Source organism: Megalopta genalis, chromosome 3, assembly GCF_051020955.1.
Source record: "Megalopta genalis isolate 19385.01 chromosome 3, iyMegGena1_principal, whole genome shotgun sequence".
NCBI classification, from domain to species: Eukaryota; Metazoa; Arthropoda; class Insecta; order Hymenoptera; family Halictidae; genus Megalopta; species Megalopta genalis.
This window is the reverse complement of record NC_135015.1, coordinates 21,651,076-21,670,364: the sequence shown is the minus strand read 5'-3', so window position 1 is coordinate 21,670,364 and position 19,289 is coordinate 21,651,076. Positions and strand designations below refer to the sequence as shown.

At 48.1% G+C, this 19,289-nt stretch overlaps 1 protein-coding gene across 2 annotated transcripts in view; it reads right to left on the bottom strand.

Moving 5' to 3' along the window:
- The window catches only part of LOC117218953 (dipeptidase 1), a 124,221-nt gene that overhangs the window by 74,893 nt on the left and 30,039 nt on the right, over positions 1 to 19,289 (bottom strand). For both annotated transcript variants that reach the window (XM_033467719.2, XM_033467718.2), the window contains exon 3: positions 11,435 to 11,588. In XM_033467719.2, the coding sequence (XP_033323610.1) occupies positions 11,435 to 11,588 (154 nt within the window). The remainder of the gene's footprint in view (positions 1 to 11,434; positions 11,589 to 19,289) is intronic.

Here is a 19,289-nt window from a genome sequence, read left to right as displayed (position 1 = left end):
CCGCGCGACTTGACATGTTTATGCGAAACACAAGATGGATTTCTTTTTAGGCGAGCTCGCGAGCTCGCGCGACCGCGATATTCCCCTACATTGTTGTACGCTGTCGCGTTTTATACCGGATTTATGGTGTTTTAACAATTACCGTTTCGCATGGTGGTTACAGACGGACTGCAGATTTTACGTATTTTGATCGGGTGCGATTTTAAACGGCAGACAGATTACAAGAATTCAACGCAATTCATTGCTTTCAGCGCGTTGAAATTATTTACGAAAGAAATAATTTTCTGCGTTTCGCGACGAACGAGTAACGTTTTTAGTTTCTATACCGATACACGGTCGAGTTATTCCTGCTAGAAGTATTCAAAGAATTTCTTTAAAGTATTATTCCTGTAGTCGCACTCTAATCTCGTATAGAACGTAACGTCAATTGAAACAGGAATTTACAAATCGATTCTGCCGCGAGAATTTCATCCTGGAAATATATTGCAATTAATCGCTAGACCGAGGATCTTCGTGCGAAATAATAATGTCTCTTATAAACAATTCGAACAAGTCGAAGTTAGTGCACCAAAAATTCTTTCGATCTTTTGTAATTAAATCCGCGGTCTAGTAATCGCCGAATCGACGATCTCGCAGTTTGGAAGGAAGCTGATCGAATTTCCAGATCCTTGAAATTATATAATAATATAATATAATATAATAATAATATAATAATAATAATAATATAATAATATAATATTTTCAGCTATTTATAGAAGATATTTAGAGAATATAGAATATTCCGAGCTTCTATCAATTTTACGATTTCTCCTTCGTTTTCAGGTAAATCCGCAATTATGAAATAAGCAATCGAGCACGCGGCACAAAAATTAGACCCGCGGCAGCAGCAGCAGCAGTAATTTCCCGGGACATAATTAGAAGTCCTCGGCCACATTCAGCGGGCTGCCGAAGCCCGTTTAAGTCCGAATCCATAATTCCGAGGCAGCATAGATTCTCCCGTGGCAACCGCGCGGCGACAAGGCTTCTTCTTCCCGCAAACAAGTGTATTTCAGCTTCTCCCATTCCGGCGCGGCGTCGACGAGCAGCTTCGTTCGCCGGCAACAATTTTTCTTGCTCGAGGGGCCCGATCCTGGGCCAACTTCATTAGCTCTCCGTCCGAAATCTTAGCCAGCCGGAGCTTGCTCGGCGCAGCAAAGTACCTAATTGTCGCGCTTTTTGCGCGGGCTAATTGCGACGCGACGCGACGATAATTTCATCGCGGTCGGCTTCCACCCTCGGTCGAAATCCCGTGTCAATCCCCGGGATCTTTCGTTCGCGAGCCGCGATCTTACCGCCGGCTCGGAATTACGAAGCAATTTACTTTCCGTCACACGGATCTGTTCTTCTAATTAACCCTTCGCCCTGCAACCATGATTATCGCGTCCGAGAGACGCGGTGAAAAAATTGGGCCAGAAACGAGAGCCGCGATGAAAAAGTTAAAAACAAAAGCTTTTATTTTCTTTTGTCGTTCCAAGCGATAGCGACCTTTAAAAAAAACATTCCAGTTACGGTCTAACAGACTGTAACTCTATCGTCTAAAAAAAATTCAAGTTGTTTAGTTTTGAAGTTGTTTTCTAAAAAAGTTATCGCGTTTTGGAGAGTGTCCGAATATTAACAGCAGGGAATGCGAAAGGGTTCGACGCGCGACCGATCGCGTTGTTGTTCGTGACACGCGTTCTTCGAACTTAAATCGCAGGGCAAAGGGTTAACGGGTCGGGAACGAGAAACATGGAGAGTTCGCGTACGGCCGCCATCGATACCGTATTCTCGACATCTCGCCTCCAACAGTCGCTTTGATGTCGCCCGCGAATGATTTCCTCTGTGTGTTCGTTGCAAAGTCAACGCGCTCTATTCATTTACAGATATTTCTGTGCGATCGGGAGCAGGCGAAGCCCGAAGCCTTTTAGCGGGCTCGCCTCGGTTTCAGAAACTGTTCGCAGTTCCTCTTCCAATTAGAGCCGCGCCGCCGCGGCTTGCATTGTTAATTGTTGAAATGCAACGATAACGCCGCACATAGATTTAGGCGTTTAGGCAAAAGGGCTGTTTCTCTTTATCGGGGTGAAAAGAGCCTTGCTCGGTGCTGGTGCTCGCGTAGAGAAAACCGGTCGTCGATCCGGGGAAAAAGGCAGTCGGTTAGAACGAATTGCATTCACAGTTTCTACCGTTCTTGCAATTTCTTTCATAGTCATTCGGTTATTTATACTTTATATATACATTATAAATTTGCTCGCTGTTAAATACTGTGACGCGAAATTGTTCGAACATCTCGTAAAAAACGCGATAACTTCGATCAAATTGGACAACGTTTATCCGACGCGTTTCGGGTCTCGTTTCGGGTTGTATTTTTTAAACGGCAACGAATTAAGAGACAATGCGGCCAGAACTTGCGGACTGCTCCGAGAGGGATTTCGCTCCGCTTCCTTTTTTTCCAGATGTCTCGTTTGAATCCGGCTCGGTGTCGGAGTTTTAGGTCAGACGGTTTAGAAAAACGTGACCGTACGTAGGTGTCGGCGTGTGTTGGTCGGGACGAGTTTTTTCCTCTCTTTCCTTTTCTTTTCACGGATGATTTCGCGATCTCACCGCCTCGCGGTGAATCGAGCAACGGTCGCGGTCGCGTTTTAGGTCAGACGGGTCGCGAACGTATCCGCCGCCGCAATCGACTCGCGTCGCTCTACTTTAAACAAGCGACACGCCGGAAATTACGAAATTAGTGGCCGCAACCTATGAGATAATTTAAACGGAAGACGCGGATGACGTTCGGACGAATCTTCGAGTAGGAAACATTTATCTCGTTTATCGTCGATCTCAAACGTGCTACAGTAATGTCTCCCTAACTGGCGCACAAAGATAAGGCTGCGCATAGAAATGAACAATTTGGGAGGAGGAGACACGATTATTCGAGCTTTGCGGCTCGTTTTTATAGTTTTTGACAATTCGTAACTATAAAAAGGAGTCGCAACGATCGAATAATCGTATCGCCGCTTCCTAAATTGTCTATCTTTGTGGGCAATCCGAGCGTCAATTAGAGGGACATTACTGTATTACAGTAAATTCTTCCTAATCGACGTTCAGATTGTGCATAAAAATTGACAATTTGGGAGAAGGAGACACGATTATTCGAGCCTTCCAGCTCGTTTTTATAGTTGTTGACAATTCGTGACTATAAAAAGGAGTCGCAAGGCTCGAATAATCGTCCACTTTTGCGCGCAATCTGAGCGTCAGTTAGGGAGACATTACTGTATCATAAAAAGCTGACAACACAACCAAGCGCATCCGCCCGGCGACATCCGACTTCGTTAAAATCCGCGTTCCGACTTCGTTGAAAATCCTCGGCCGAGACGAATTCGTCGGAGCGTTGGAAACGATTTCGAGAGTAGGTCGTTAAACGGGCGTCGCTTACCAACGGAATTTCCGAAAACCGACGTTACCAGGTTATTCCGGAAGGAATCTGCCTCGGCATACGGTTCGCCTCGGCGTCTATCCGGCCGCGCTCGATAACGGTATTCTCTTTGGCACACTTTTATCGCGGAAGATACCCAATTCCCCGAAGATCGACCGTTTTGAATGGGAACACACACGGGTTATTTCGAATCGGTTGGAATTCACTTTTGGGATGCAGTCGCTGGGAAACGCGGTAGATTGCTCGCCGGTAGATCCGCCTCCCGGGCACGATCGAAAACGCTTGTACCATGCGCCCGCCGGATTTTCGGCGCGTTTCCGTGCACCTACGTTCTGCTCGAGCGCGCCTCGCCGCCGCTTTCCTACCGCGCGCGTTTATTCGGCCCGGGCAGATTGTCTTTCCGCTCGCCGACGGATCGAATTATTATAATCAGGACGATTAGAAACGGCTCCGTCGAAATGACGGAGACGCCGGGTGATTCCGTTCCGTTTCGTCGCTTCAACGCGACGCGGCGTTGCAGCGTTTTTACAGAGATTTCAGCGGTTTCGCGCTGTTCTTATCAAAATTATAGTTATAAAAGTGTGATTCTCATTTCTCGGCGTTGCCTCGCAAGCGAGTAATCTGCACAGTAAATGTGCAGATATTTTTGTGAACAAAATTGCATTGCTTCGTTACTATATCTATAGCATTTCCAGTGCTGCTGGAAATAAAATTTAGGTCGATATGAATTAGAATCGTGAAAAACGACAATAGTGTTCGACAGTATTTGACAAAACTATGAAAACTCAACCCTCTCAGAGGCACCGAGAACCAAGTCTCGTCTTCGCTCCATCTTCGGCAAACAAGTCTTTTTCCAAAATGATAAACGACGGCGTTCGGGTAAAATGTGCTGCTGGTAATTAGCTCGGAAGCGACTCGGCAATTTGTAGAGTACTTCGTACATTGTTAATTGGCTGGTAAATTTGTGACGCGATAGGATCGTGCTCCTTTTCCGAGGTGTCTCGGCGCGGCTCGGGCTCGGCTCGGCGAGGCGAGGCAGAGCCAGGCTGTCTCCAGTCCGAGAGGGTGGCGTCGCGATCAATGTTCGCTAACCTTTTCGCGACGGATGCCTTCTCCTCCTGTTCTGAATTAACCGGGACAGTGATGGATCGCGGCGGGTACAGTTTGTCGGTTCCTGTACACCGCCTCTGTCTACGTATATTATGCACACATGCGTGCATACGATGCCTCCGTGGCCGCAGTCGACCAGTCCGTGGCCACTCGATGCAAGCGAACCGAATACGGTAATTTCTCCCAGAAATGTTCGGAGGTCGAAGTTGAAACCGGCAGATCCGAGATACTAAGTCGCGATTCTTCGGGCCTCGCGGCTCGTTTCTGCAGAAGCTTTTGGAGCAAATGAATTAGTGCAGGGGTGTCAAACTCGAAAGCTAACTTGGGCCAAATAAACAATGCTTAACTTTAGGTGGGCCGCAAAAAAAATCAATGTTCATAGAAACAAATATTTTTATTTCGACCAGTACATTGTAATAAACATATATAAAGTTAAATTATTGTTTACGTCCTGATACCTGACATCTCTTCTCTGATGCTATCTTTCCTATTTCGGGAGAAATTTTATTGGCCGAGACTACCTTCAAAATTTCTAATTCACATTTCTATTTTATTTTTACTTTGCGTCGGATATAGTGACTGGGCCGCAAAAATGTTCATCTCGGGCCGCGAGTTTGACACCCCTGAATTAGTGTAATTGCGACATTTTGTAACAGGACGATCCGAGAGTTTCGATACTTGTTTCTAAGTATAGCAACATCGAATCTTTAGACATCGTTTTATTATCAGGTTGGAAACTATGAAACGGGCGTTGAATGAAAATGAAATAAAAATGGGATACGAACACGAAAACAATTTTACAAAACGAGTAAGAAGAATACCTTTCAAATTTATAAATAATCGCAGCTGAACACAGACTAAACAAAAACGTCCGTTTCATAGTTTCCAACTTAATACATATACAGATACGACTTGAAACTTTCGATCGACGCAAGACACTTGCAATTAATATTTCGAGTTCGACGCGATTCTTGCGTAATACGTAAAAGTTGTCCGATATAGCAATCGGTAGCTTCATCGGCGTTATCAGCAACAAGGATTACAACCATCGGCGTACCTCTCGTCATTTCTAAATCCAGACCGTAGCATCGGCGTTCCTTTCTTCGAGCAATTAGTACCCTCGCTCCCCTGCGGAATTAATTAAATTTCGTTGCCGCGCATGTGTACAAGCCTAAGAAGCTTATTTGAATTTTAGACCGATGTCGTCTTGACATTATTAGTATAATGCGTTGCTTCCACGAAGCCGGCAGGCTTTCGGAGCATACTTTGCCGGAACCCCGGCGAGAACAACTTCTCGGAGAAGGTCCGCGCGCTCGTTGTTCGGCCACGGCCGCCATAATCGCGTCTAGACGAGCTTCTAATAGACGAGATCAACGCTCGAAGACTGTTTTACTAACGAGCCGCCAGTGTCCCGGACGTTTTCAAAGGTGTTCCGAGCTATTTTTTTCGGGCAGTATCTCCCCATGGATATTCCCCGGTATATCCGCCACCCTGGGGAGGAAACAGATGTTGCTCTATCGCGCGAGATTCCATTTCCGACGTCTCGAAGTTAAACCCCCGTCAAATAAAACCGAACCGCCGCCGGACTTATCCTATTGGAGATTGAATAACGCTGCGTCGAGGATAAAAGTATTGCTAAATTTTCCGAACGTTCGGTTCAGAGAAGCCAAATATTTTGAAAAAAGTCACACGTTCGAAAGATCTTAGCTTTGACACTTTGACTGCCTTGTTAGACACATGTGGGTGATGGAATTATTTGCACACATTTGAATCACAATTTTCACCCTGACGTTTCGTGCCTTCCCAATTTGATTGGGTTCCACAAGACGATGCCATGCAACTCGACTGTTTAATCTTAATTCGGCTAAATAAAATGCTTTAACCCTTAACGGTCCAATGTCGCCACATACGCGACAGGAATCAATAAAACCGTAAAATCTGGCAGGAAACATCGGAAGAATAGACACGATTGTTTCGATGGAAATATATCAACGAAGTTTTATTAAAAGAATGAACATTTCTTCTCTATATTTGATACAAAAATTTTCAGTAAAAAAATTTCTCTTCGTCCGAAAAACAGTCTGGACTTGGCAGTGTGTAAACTGGAAATAAATAGTTTTGGTCCCCTAAGGGTTAATGTTACGACATTTTCGAGGTTGTTGGCGTAGCTGTCGAAGCGTCGAACCACGTTATACGACAAAATCGAAGGTAGCGTCCGCGACCAAGCTGGACGTCCGAAGCGAGTATCGCCGAAATAACGAGCCACCGGCTCCCGGTATAAAAATCCCGTTACCTTGGTCGCATTATCAATCGAGTAGATTGGTGCCGAGTCGCATCCCATCTGGCAGGGTTCGGTGAAAAGGTTGTCGCCACCTCGAGTTTTAATATCGCAGCGCCGGATGGATTTGCAACCGGTGCCGCGCCGGCTCTATAGTCGATACAACTAATACCGTTTCATCGAGTCACATCGGTTATTCAGCGCGAGCCAAGTCTCGCGTCTGAATGAAACAGCGTTCTGTATAGGGCCGCGCCGCATCAAATTCGGCATTCAGCCGGGTTCCAAGGAAACCAACCCGGCGCTCCGGCCCGCCTCGGCCCGCCTCGGCCCGCGCGGAGCGTGAAAAATACGCCCGTCTAGACCGTTCGGCGATACGAACGCTGCGGCGCGGGGTCGCGTCGCGATGTCCGCGAACTTCGCCGTGAAAGCAATTTCACAGATGGAGACCTTCATTACGTGCCCGTCGAGGCGGCTAGGCGCGGAGGCCCGGGCCAAGCGGCTTTAATACACGCCGACGGAATCGTAATCTGCTTCTGTCCGCAAGCCCGTCGTTCGCTCGCTCGACCCTTATCCTTTCCGAGCGCGGTTTCGCGCCGCGGAACGATGTCAACACGCCTCGAACACTACCCTCTCGAGAACCCTTTCGCTCGATTTACGAGGCAAAAATCGTTCTCGCGCGGTCGAGCTCGAATTCCGTCAAGGCCGGCCGCTTTCGAGGCCAACGATAACACACCCGGCTGTACGCGAGCGCTTTTTCAAGCCGCGACGCCGCGTTCGTTTGCAAATTTACCACCGTTCTTTGCACGACGCCCCTGTGCCTCTAGTCCGGTTTAAATCGGATGTCATACGTTTGGTAAAATAAAAAAATAGCATCGCGCCGCATTCGTGTAGCGCGCGCGCGATCGCCGCGTTTCCCAGGCGAACGCACTTCGAACAGATAAAACCGAGGCACGGACGCATCTTCGTTACTCCATCGCTAATTAGTTTGCGGAGGACACAATTAATTGACGCGCGTGTACGACTTCCATTTCGGCCGCAATTGCCACCGCAGCGTGAAACAAACGCCTGCGTGCAGCGGGCCTCGCGGAGCGGAAATCGCGAGAATCCGTTGCACGCCGACGCGAAGCGACGAAGGAACTTCTCTTGTTTTTGGCGAGATCGGAAATCGATATTCCACGCACACCCTGTCTGCCGACGCGGACAGGGCTGCCTCGTAATCGCGGGAAATGTTAATCTCGATAATGAGCTCGCTTAGCTTTGCCGCGCAAGATCTTCGTCTCAAGTACCGCTTGCTTCGAGCGACTCGCTCGCGAATTCGGATCAATGGGTTCCTTCTGTGCCGCTCTTTCGAGACCCGTGTGCACCGGTAACGTTCGCGATGTTATATGTAATACCAAGGTATCCGTGGGGATCGATCGGCGGATATCGAAGGGACTCGTTGGCGAACGCGTTTTTCCGTCGCCGCACGCGAAAATATTTTGTCACAACTACGGTAAAAATTCTCCCCGATTTCCCTTCAGCTTCAAAACAAAAATGGACAATGTGCGAAGGGCAGATACGATTGTTCGAGCCTCGTGGCTCGAATAATTTTATTATAATAATTTCTTAATTATATTTTAATTTAATTATTGTATATAATAATATTTAATATTTAATTTAATATTTAATTTAAAATATTATTATTTTAATATTTTAATTTTATTATAATAATTTTTACAGTTGCCGATCTTCGACAACTATAAAAACGCGGAGCGATGCTCGAACAATCGTTTCTCCTCTCCTCAAATTGTCCGTTTTCGTTCACAAGTTCTAGGGAAATTAGGGAGAATTTATATTGTACTTGTGAAAAAATATCGGCGCATCTTTCAGCGAATTATTTCGAAACGGTATCGACGTCGTCGAAAAATCTCGAGGCTCCATGAACAATCGCAAAAACCTTGATATCGCGGAGCGATCGTTTCGCCCAAGAAGTCCAATTTTCTTCGGCATTTAAGCTCCGCGATTACTCGCGGCCGTCCGGAGGTTAAACGGAAGCAGGGTTAACGCGGGAATCGCGTGTCACCGATCTCTTCCGGGTCCCGCGATGTTTCAATTACAGCCGACTCGGTTTTTACGCGGCGCGGCGCGAACACGCCGCGATTAATTAAGAGACCGGAACGGTTTTCGACGTTCATACCGCCGTCGCCGCTGCTGTCGGCAGCGGGATGATTAATTCGCGGCACGCGATCCCGCCGAAAAAATCACGGGAATCGATCGAATTAACGGACGGCGATCTAACCGAGCGGCGCGGCGCGGCGTCGCGACGAGATCGCGGCCCGCAACTTTGCCAATTAATTTCTCGCGGTTGCCCGAGATTACGGGAGCTGACGAAAATTTATCGCGCGGTCCCCGGGCCGACTACCGTCGCCCAGCGTCGCCCAGCGTCGGGTCCTTTCGGTCGTTCACCCCCTCGATATCCGTCGGATTAATCTCGGACCTCCATTACCAGCGATCCTTTCGCGCAACTTCTCGCCGCACCGCGCCGCACCGCGCCGCAGAGGGGAAAAACTTGCGCCGGACTCCGTGCCATCCTCCCGCACCCCTTCCGCAGCCGCGACGCCGCCGATCGGTCACGGCCTCCGGTCCACCTTTCACCGGAAACCCCGCTAAAAACGGTATCCACCGGGCCGATGAAAAGGTTGCGCCGAGAAGTTCGCGTACCGGCGAATGTACACTCGAGAACGAACGAAAGCCTGCTATTTCCGGCTAGCCGATCAAATAAATCTTTTCTTCGCCGGCTCGCCGACCACTCGGCTCGCGCTTCAAACAGTTTTCGTGTTTCGAAAAAAAAAAGAAAGAAATGAAATCACCGGCTGAAAGACCGCGGGCTGAGTCGAACAAAGGCCGGTCGTGCCATTGATAGCCCCATTTTTCTTCCGTTTTATTTCCTCGCTTGAGCGATCTCCGTCGTTCGATCGGTAAGTAGCTCTTCGTACATGCACGTAGTTCTTTTTTATTTCGACGATCGATTTAGACTTCCACGTGTTTCGTCGAGGTCTTTGGAGAATCGGACGGGTCAGGAAGAAGCTCCTTGGAAAATATGCGGGTCCATCTGGACCCAGAGGATGAACATTGCTACTCGATTGTTCAGTTTACGACGGTTTATTGAAATTGTCGCGTGTTTCATTAAGAACGTGTTTTCTGCAGGAGTGTCTTGAAAAATATGTTGCAAAAACTTGACTAGACATATTGGACTATATTTTTGTCGCAAAAGTAGGCCGTTCGAGAGTCAACCGACGGTTCCAGAATGCTCTTGAATTTTTAACCATTTTAGCTAGCAGTAGGAGCACTCGGAAAGACGATTTATCGTCGACGAATGCGATTCTGACCGTTGCGTTTCTCACAAAATTGTCAAAAGATGTTTTACTTTACGTAAGATTGAATATCGTGCGAACCAGAACGCAGAAGAGACATTCGAGAACCAGAAAAGGATATCTTCGTTCCGGAAGATATTTTGAATTATTAGGTAAAATTTGCAGATCCCTATTGCAGATCCGAAAGATTTGCTAAGTTAACTGTGAGAAACTGTTCGACTTCTGCTGCTCGACTTCGCTCTATTTTGCACAAAGATCCAGGGTTACGAAGATAACAACGGCGAACAGAAGATTCTGTTTCTCGTGTCGGCCGGAGAATCGCGTGTCGCGGATAATTAATCGATAGTTCGATCGCCGAGACAAGGGGAATGGAAAAGTGAAGTTTCCTCCGAGTTCGATCTTGTTCCGTCCGGCGCGGCGCGGCGGGGGTGGTTCCATCGATTCGACGGGGAGCGACGAAGGGGCGGCTCGTAATTCTCGTCCCGTCGTAAATCGCCCCGGGGAAATGGAGGACTTTCACGGAAAAGTGTTTCAAATGGAGCATCGGCTCTTTCTTCGCGAACAGTCTCCCCGCGAGAAAATTTGCAGCTGAACGCCGCGTCGCGCCGCGCCGATTTCTCGCGTCGCCTCCGAATTACGGGCCTCTGCGCCGAGTAATTCGGCACTGTCTGCGCGACAAATATAAACTGGGTGCTCCATCCGAACGTAGATACCTATGGGATTATCATGGTATCGCCGGAAGAGTCCGCTGCGAAGAATGTATTCGTCCTACGACCAGATTGTCTACTTTCTTTTATCTAAACGATAAAACTATGAGACTCATTTATGCATATTTTTGTTAGAATTCAGTGCAAATTTGTGTGTAATTTATGTTAATTGTGTAGCCGTCGCGAGATGCCAAGACGAAATAAAACGAGCAAATAGAAACTATAAATACTTACTATGGAAAAAGCACACTCGTCATCGGCTACTTTTTGCGACATATTTTAGGTACACACTCTTTAAAGAGGTCGCAACGACTAACTAATTAAAACGATCAATTTTTCTGCGAAAGTCCAGCTGCACCGATTTGTGCAAAATAAAACATTGCCGGAGAGTCGCGTCGAAAGTTAATAATTCGCTGTGAAATTAGCTGTATTAACGGGGCTACTTCGTAGCGGACCAGCCTCTATACATTTCGCAGCATTTATGATTCATGAAATCATAGTGCTGCAGCTGCTGGATTAATGTTGCCTCGGTTGTTAGCGGACTCACCTGCGCTGCGACCATTCCTTCTTTTAATCTTCTGAGGTCCGTGTGGCTCCAAGCGCTCCGGGACCAGGGATGGGTGTCCCTCAAGTCATCAAACCTGAACTCCCTCAGCTGGTTCTTCAGGAACTTGCGTATGTTCCACGGGAGATCGTTGTGCCTGCAGCAGATCAACAGAATTCATCGCTTAGATCGTGCAACTAGATCGAATCCGCCTCGCGCGGAATCCGGATTTTTTTTACATTAATCGTAAAAAAACTTTCATCCGTCGAAGCTCTATGTTTGCTGCAGAAAGTTCTTAGTGCAGGAATTTAACCACCAGTCGATCGCGAAGGTCGAAGCACTCGATTCGATCAGAAATCGAAGCCCTCGATCTTCGAAATATATTTAGAGACTCTCCTACTTCGAATAATTTCGGGTGATTTACGGTAACGTCTCCCTAATTGACGCTCAGATTGTCCACAAAAATGGACAATTTGGGAAGAGTAGATACAATTATTCGAGTCTTGCAGCTCGTTCTTACAATTGTTGATAATGGGTAACTATAAAAACGAGTTGCAAGGCTCGAATAATGGTATCTCCTCTTCTCACATTGTCCATTTTTGTGCACAATCTGAGCGTCAATTAGGGAGACATTACTGTAGTAATCTCTGATAATCTTAATCTCTCTAATAATCTCTGATAACAATCTCAGGCTCGAAGTGACATAATTTTGGGACGCCCTATATAATAGAACTAATGACGTATAAATTATTATAGTATAAATTATATTATATATAATATATATTATTATAGTATTATATATATAATAGTATTATTATAGTATAAATTATCCGCGACGCAGTTCGATGCGTCCAACGATAACATTCCGCGAGGTTTCCTCGAGGTCTCCTCGACAAGAGAAACATAATGGTTGTTCATCGAACTAATTCGATAGAATACGGCCCGAAAGGGTCCGTTTCGCTGACCAACCAGCCGATATCGCAGGCTATCGTCGTCCGAAGATCCCGCGACCGGAACGTGCGTCGTTTCGTGCACCAAAATTGAAGGAGCCGTCGTGTGCCGGAGGGTGCAGGATCGTGGGTAAACTTTGTCCTGCAGCGGCATTAGCCGAGTACCCGCGTGGCTTGTTTGTATCGCCCGGGGTCAGGCCAACGTATCTCGTTCGAGTTTCTTGATTTCTTTCGCGAAATTCCCGCACGGCACGCTGGCCAAATATTGTCGGATGTTATTCGACGACGGGAGCGTCAACATTGTTAGCAGGACGCGCGCGCCGGATCCGTGAAAGAAATCCCTCGGCGAGCGTTATGGAAATCCGTCCGGTTCTGACGGACAACGACCGCGCATCCGCAAGGATTCGGATCGCGCTTTTTCCCCACGTTTGCCCAGATTTTGCATAAATACCGGCACGCGCCGGTCGATCTCGCCTCGCATCGGTCGTTCGGTTTTTCCATCGATAACCCGTAAAACAAAGCCGCGACTTCAGAAATCCCTCGTTCCCCGATTTCGCGTAACTTCCCGGGGACACCCCGCGGATACGCAATTAGGCAACGTTTTGGCGCATAACTTTCCGCCGCGAATGGAACAGTTTCAGCTGGGAAGAGAACGTTCGAGGCAAGTCGTCGGAAGATCGGCGACTCGAAAACTGCATCGTCTGGTTGTCGAGCGAGAGATCTCGCAGCGTTCACGCACCGCCGACGGCGACTCCTTTCGAAAACAATTATCCGCATCCGAAATAATTCGCGCGTGACGCGGCGGCAGCCCCGTCTCGTCTAAGACCCCGTATATTCCCATTTACGCCGCGAAATAATTTCATTCGGAAGTGTAACTCAGCCCGGGATGCGCAGCAACGCGCGACAAGGTCGACCAGCGAGCGAGACGAACGGGTCCGAGCGGGACCGAGCTAGAGCCAAGAAAGTTTGCGAGCGCGCGGCGCGGCGCGGCGCGAAACGCGCGGCATTAGCCGTCGACGACGACGTCTAACTTGCCCGTAGTTCCGTCGCCTCGTCTCGCCTCGCGTCGCCTCGCGTCGCGTTTCATTCTCCTTCTCGTCGTTCCCCTTATTTCCGTGTTAATTCGGTCGCTCGTTCCCCGCGCATAACGCTGCTATCTGATCCCCGGTCGCAATCGATGCGAACGGCTGCCGCCGGGATAAAACCCTGCTTTAAACCGCCCCCGTTCCTATCTCGAGACGCTTAACAGCGTTACGTGTTCATTACCGACGGCGCTACGTTGCTTTTAACACTCCGCGCTCCAACCTCGGGTCCTGCGATTTCTTTTACGGCCACGGTAACTAGAACTTCTTTGTCTTTGCAGCTGTTTTCCGCATAACCGCCCGGGGGCTCGCCAGCCAATCTGCGCAAGTCACCGAGCCGATTCAATCTTTTCAAACTCATTGTTAGTCGCGAGAAGATGACAGCGTGCAGGAGCACGTATACCCTTTGACAACGAGGAATTTCTTGAACAGACGAAACGCGAGCGCAGAATTTTATCATGCGAAACCGTTCGAGGTCCGTGTTACGATCGGCGTGCATCGCGAATGCGACTCGGTATTACAGGGTCAAAGGACGTAGATTATTCGGTTCGGTTCGTTGGCAGCTCGAAGCAGGTTTCGATAGAAAACCGGTGAAACTTCTTCAACATCCCGAGCGATCCTGATTTTGCTTCGTTCGCGAACGGCATGCCAAGTGTGAGTCGAGAAGGAGTGCTCGATTCGCGTTGTTTGTTCTTTGATTCTGAATAAGAAAACGTTGTAATCTCTACGCAACGATGCGACCGTTTCGACTCTCTTTCACCGCGTTCAGAGCGTCTGCTTCGCTCTGTTCGCAGCCTCCACCTTTCGGTGTTTTTCATCCTGAAATATCCCTTTTAAAAGCGAAGTAGAGCGTTCGAAACGTCGCGACTAATATTTTTAGACAAAAGGGTATTATTCTGTAAATGCGGGTGTACTAAACATGATACTGGAACCGTATCTAAAAATATCGTAAAAATTGTCCATGCTCGTTCGAGCAGATCCTCTCCTACTTCCACTATTTCGGTATCGTTTCGATCCAAATCGTCTTAATCGTGTTACCACTGTCAACTTGGTAACACGATTAAGACGAGAGATAAATGTGTATGTAGGTGGAGCATCTTCCAACCGATGAAGGCAAGTTTTATTTTACTCAAAGATCCGCAGTCTAATCGTAACAGGGTGTACTAAAAATGATACTGGAACGAATTGCCAATGCTCGCTTGACCAGACCCTCTCCTACTTCCATTATTTCGGTACGTTTCGATTCAAATTTTATTTTGGAGCGTCAAGGTATGTTACAAGGTGTGATGTCACCACTGTCAACTTGATAACACGATTAAGACAAGAGATAAATGTCCACGTAGGTCGAGCATCTTGCAACCGATAAAGGCAAGTTTTATTTTGCCCAAAGATCCGCAGTCTACTCGTAACAGGGTGTACTAAAAATGATACTGGAACGAATTGCCAATGCTCGTTCGACCAGACCCTCTCCTACTTCCACTATTTAGTATTATTTATTTATTATTTATTATTAGTATTATTTATTTAGTACTTATTTTATATTTATTTTTAGTATTTATTTTATTTAGTATTATTTATTTATTCCACTATTTACTATCAAGGTATGTTACCACTGTCAACTTGGTAACATGATTAAGAGAAGAGATAAATGTCTACGTAGGTCGAGCATCTTCCAACCGATAAAGACAACTTTTATTTTGCCCAAAGATCCGCCGTCTACTCGTAACAGTGAACTAAACCTGGCTCAGCATTCCGGGACGAAGCGACGAGCCCAATCAGTTTCCGAAAGTGCTTCTGCCTAGCGAACAAAGATCTCCCGGCTACTGTCGGAAAAAGGGGGAGCCGTCCGTCGTCGGAGGCATGTTTAACCGTTGAGACGAGGGTAATTACGGGTCTCGAGGCGCCACTGAGCAGCAGCGTTGCCATTCGAAAGCCGTGTTCCACAGGGGCGTGTCACCGGGTAGGATGATTCTAAGCACGCGTCGCGCGCGCGTTCCAGTCGTGCTTTATTCCGGCTGTGACGCACGAATTAACCCGTCTCTGGCCGGGTAGAGGACGCGGGACGGCGTGGCACGCGAGCACGCGGGTCCTGACAATTTGAATAATCGCGCGCTCGTCGCCGGATGACGCGCGTCGCGGATAACGCTGCTGGGACGAGCCGTCTAGACGAAGCGCGACGTCGCCGAACGTCGGCTAATTGAGCGTCGACGCGACGCGCGCCCTGCCGCATTCTCTGATAGCGTCGCGATTACACGGCACGCGTGAATATTACGGAAACTCGCGAGTATGGCCCGTGGCCCGCTTTGCGATGCTTCCGCGCCGCGGAAACCTCGCCACCGAAGCACGCTATCGTACCGTTCACGGTACGGTCTCGGCCCGGCGAACTCGCATCTTGTTCTCATTAGCAAGTATAGCGCTGTTCTCGGTTCGATCGAATATGGTATTATATTTCCTTATATTAGGTCTACCCGAAAGTTCTGTCCGTCTTTGAATCGAAACATAACACAATTTTCATACATTTAATAACATTTATCGTAGAATATACTAGCAAGTATAATATGCATATAACCGCAAGGCTCGAATAATCGTATCTTCTCTTCCCAAATTGTCTATTTTTTTGGTGCCCAATCTGAGCGTCGATTAGGGAGATATTACCGTAGTTGGACGTTGTATTAGGTCTACCGGAAAATTCTGTCCGTTTTTGAATTGTAATATAACACAATCTTCGTACATTTAATAATATTTATCGTAGAATATACTTTCCATTGTTACTGATGACTTCTTGCCAGCGTGATGGCAACTTGTAAATGCCATTTTTAAAAATGATTTATTTTTAGAGGCGAAGAACTCGACTAGTTGCTTGGTTGACGTCAGCTTCGGTTTTGAATTTTTGTTCCTGTAAAAAGTTTGGCAAGGAGAGAAACAAGCGATAATCAGAGGGTGCTAGGTCTGGGGAGTATGGTGGATGCGACAGAATTTGCCAGCCTAGCTCTGCGATTTTCTGACGAGTCGCCAAAGCAGCACGTGGTCTGGCATTATCATCGGTGGCCATGTTTTCACGATCGCGTCTCGCTTAATAATGACACGAGACATCTTTGTTTCAGTTTATTTAGGAGCGTACATGCGTGTAAATGCGATGATAAAGAGAGATAGTCGTATATGTCTCGAATCAACATGTGCATATGGATTGAAACTTGAAGCGACACTATCGGACAGAACTTTCCGGTAGACCTAATATTTCTCGATTTTTACTAACTCTTGGGACACCCTGTGTACACGCACACGCTGCAACGACGTGGTCGCGAATGCTCGAACGAGAAAAATGCAACTGAAAAATGCACCGAAAGGGTAAATTGCAGATTTGCAACGTCTATTCGAATAATTGATTCGAACAGATAGAATAATTAGTCGGGAATAAATTCGAATGCAACATTCGACCGAAAAGAATTCATTCTAGCAATTACTTCGGAGAAATATTTACCACCGAAACAATTCGAATAACGGCGCGACTCTGGCCATAAATTTGCTAATCGTTGGGCTCGATGTACTCTTCGCCGCAGAAATTCTACAGAGTAATAAAATAAAGCGGAAACGCTATTTGGCCGCGCCGGCGAAGCCAGTCGCGAACGCGATAAAGATCCGCAGAAACAATAAATAATAAAATGAAGCGGAGCCGTCCCGCGCTTTGTAGGTTGGCGGGTGTTATAAATGTAACGCAGATAGGGAGGGAAATAAAATATTCCGTGCCGGTGGTTTTATCCCTTTGCGAAGGAGACGAAGAATTTATTAAATCCGCTTTACGCTCTATTTTATTGCGTTTGAGACACTCCCGTGTGCAGCACGAGTGCATAAAATTCGCGGTCCGGCGGTAACGACGCGGCGCGGCGCTTCGCGTCTCCTGGTCCGCCGGCGGACTCGCGCACACGCGCGTCGAGCCGTGGTTTATTCTACGTGAAAAAATAACCGGGAATAGTAGAACGAAATTTTATTATGTATTCGTTCGCTCTCGCGTCCTAAAACCGCCGCATGCGAAATAAAGGGAGATACATAGTCGGTAATGAACGGCGGCGGGCCGGTGATGCGACGCTCGATTCGATCGCGCGCGCGTTCGACCGAAACGGGACCATAATTTTTGCGAAAAGGAAGCCGCGCCGCGAACGAATTTCGTTCTGCGTTTTCGATTTATTCCGTCGCGTAGAACGCTCGCAGACTTGTTCGCGGGCCACGCGCGACGCGTTTCCGGCCGCGGAATTTTATTTTTCGGCGCGCGAAGGATATCGTTGGCCATTTTTTTTTTTCTAAACAGCGAGCCAGATGCATCGGGCTTTCGTCGGAATATGTCGATCAACGTCCGTTCGAACGAAAATTAACCGGGTTCGGTTTTTACATTCCCATGCAACCGTGCGATTGAAAGAATTCGTCGAATCCCGATCGGACCGATCCGAGGGGAACATTTTTAAACATTTCCGCGACCGGTTTCGCTTTTCTATGACTAATTCGTGCAAAGACACGGGATAACATAATCTTCGGAATGTGTCGAACACGAGGCACCGCGGATTCGATCCACTCGAGAAATTATTTCGGAAACAATGCCGCGCGCGATCGGACATGACAGCAAATCAGGGTTCGACGCTAGATCGGTGGAACGACCGACCAACGCGTATCGATCAGCCAATTAATCCGCGGCGTGTATAATTACGGATTACAACAATACACGGTCCCCCACACCCCAGCCGCGTCTATTTATAAATCCTGGACCGACAGCGTTGCATTCTGGCCGGGCTTCCAAGTGGCGCGCGGACTCTTTGAATCCGTCGCGTGTAATTATCAAATTCGTTACGAAAATATTCGAGCAATTCCGGGCGAGTCGGGGCGCGGGCGTAGATGGAACGCCGCGACACAAAGGAATTTTGATGCATGACAGAACGAGTGAATAGAACTATGCGGCGGGCACAGGGCGGGGGTGTGCGTGCGTATTGTTACCCCAACAAATCTGACCTGAATCGGAGATGGATCTCGCCGTGAACTGTGCTGCGCCGCGCCGCTCCGCACCGCGCCGCGCCGCGTACCTCTCGGCGGCTGAATGCACTTTGAACGTGCCGCGGCTGGGGAATTCAACTTCGAACGGAATTAGGTAACCAAACGAGCACGCCGCGGTCTCTTCCGCCCGTCTCCGTCGCTACCGCTGCCAGCCGACCGATAATTTCGAAAGTTCTGCCGAGGATCAAAACTCGCCGGCTAAATATTCTCGGCGATTAAGCCCCGGCCAAGGCTTCCCCCGGATTAACATTCAGCTTCTTCGCCGTCTCGCATTGTTTCCCTCTTCATCCGGCCGATCCCGACGAAATCAGATTAACGGGATCGCGAGAACTCGGCCGGATCCGCGCGGAAAATTTCGTTTGCCCGCGGAGAAGACGCGTACCGCCGCGCGGGTCGCCGGAACTCCGGCGCGAATTCGCTAACGCCGTCGGAGTGGCTGACACCGCGCGCGAGGGAAAAATACTCGAGAGGAAGACCCTTTTCTTGGCGGAGTTTACCTGCCGGGGAGAACGATCCTCCTCTGGAAGTCGATAGGATAAAGGATCGGGGCTTCCGCGATGTCTATTGTGCTCGGGAAAGCCATGGAACAATGGAGCCAGCATCTCGGAGGCTTCGTCTACCCGCTCAGTTCCTGCCGCAACTCGACGCGTTTCCGTACCTCGAATCTAATTATTGTCGTTTGGAAACGCACATCTGTAATTAGGGGGGGGGGGGAAGAGCAGGGAGAAACGCGGTTCAGATGAAACGGGCGAGAATAAATCGCAGCTCCTCGATTCTTCCGAACGC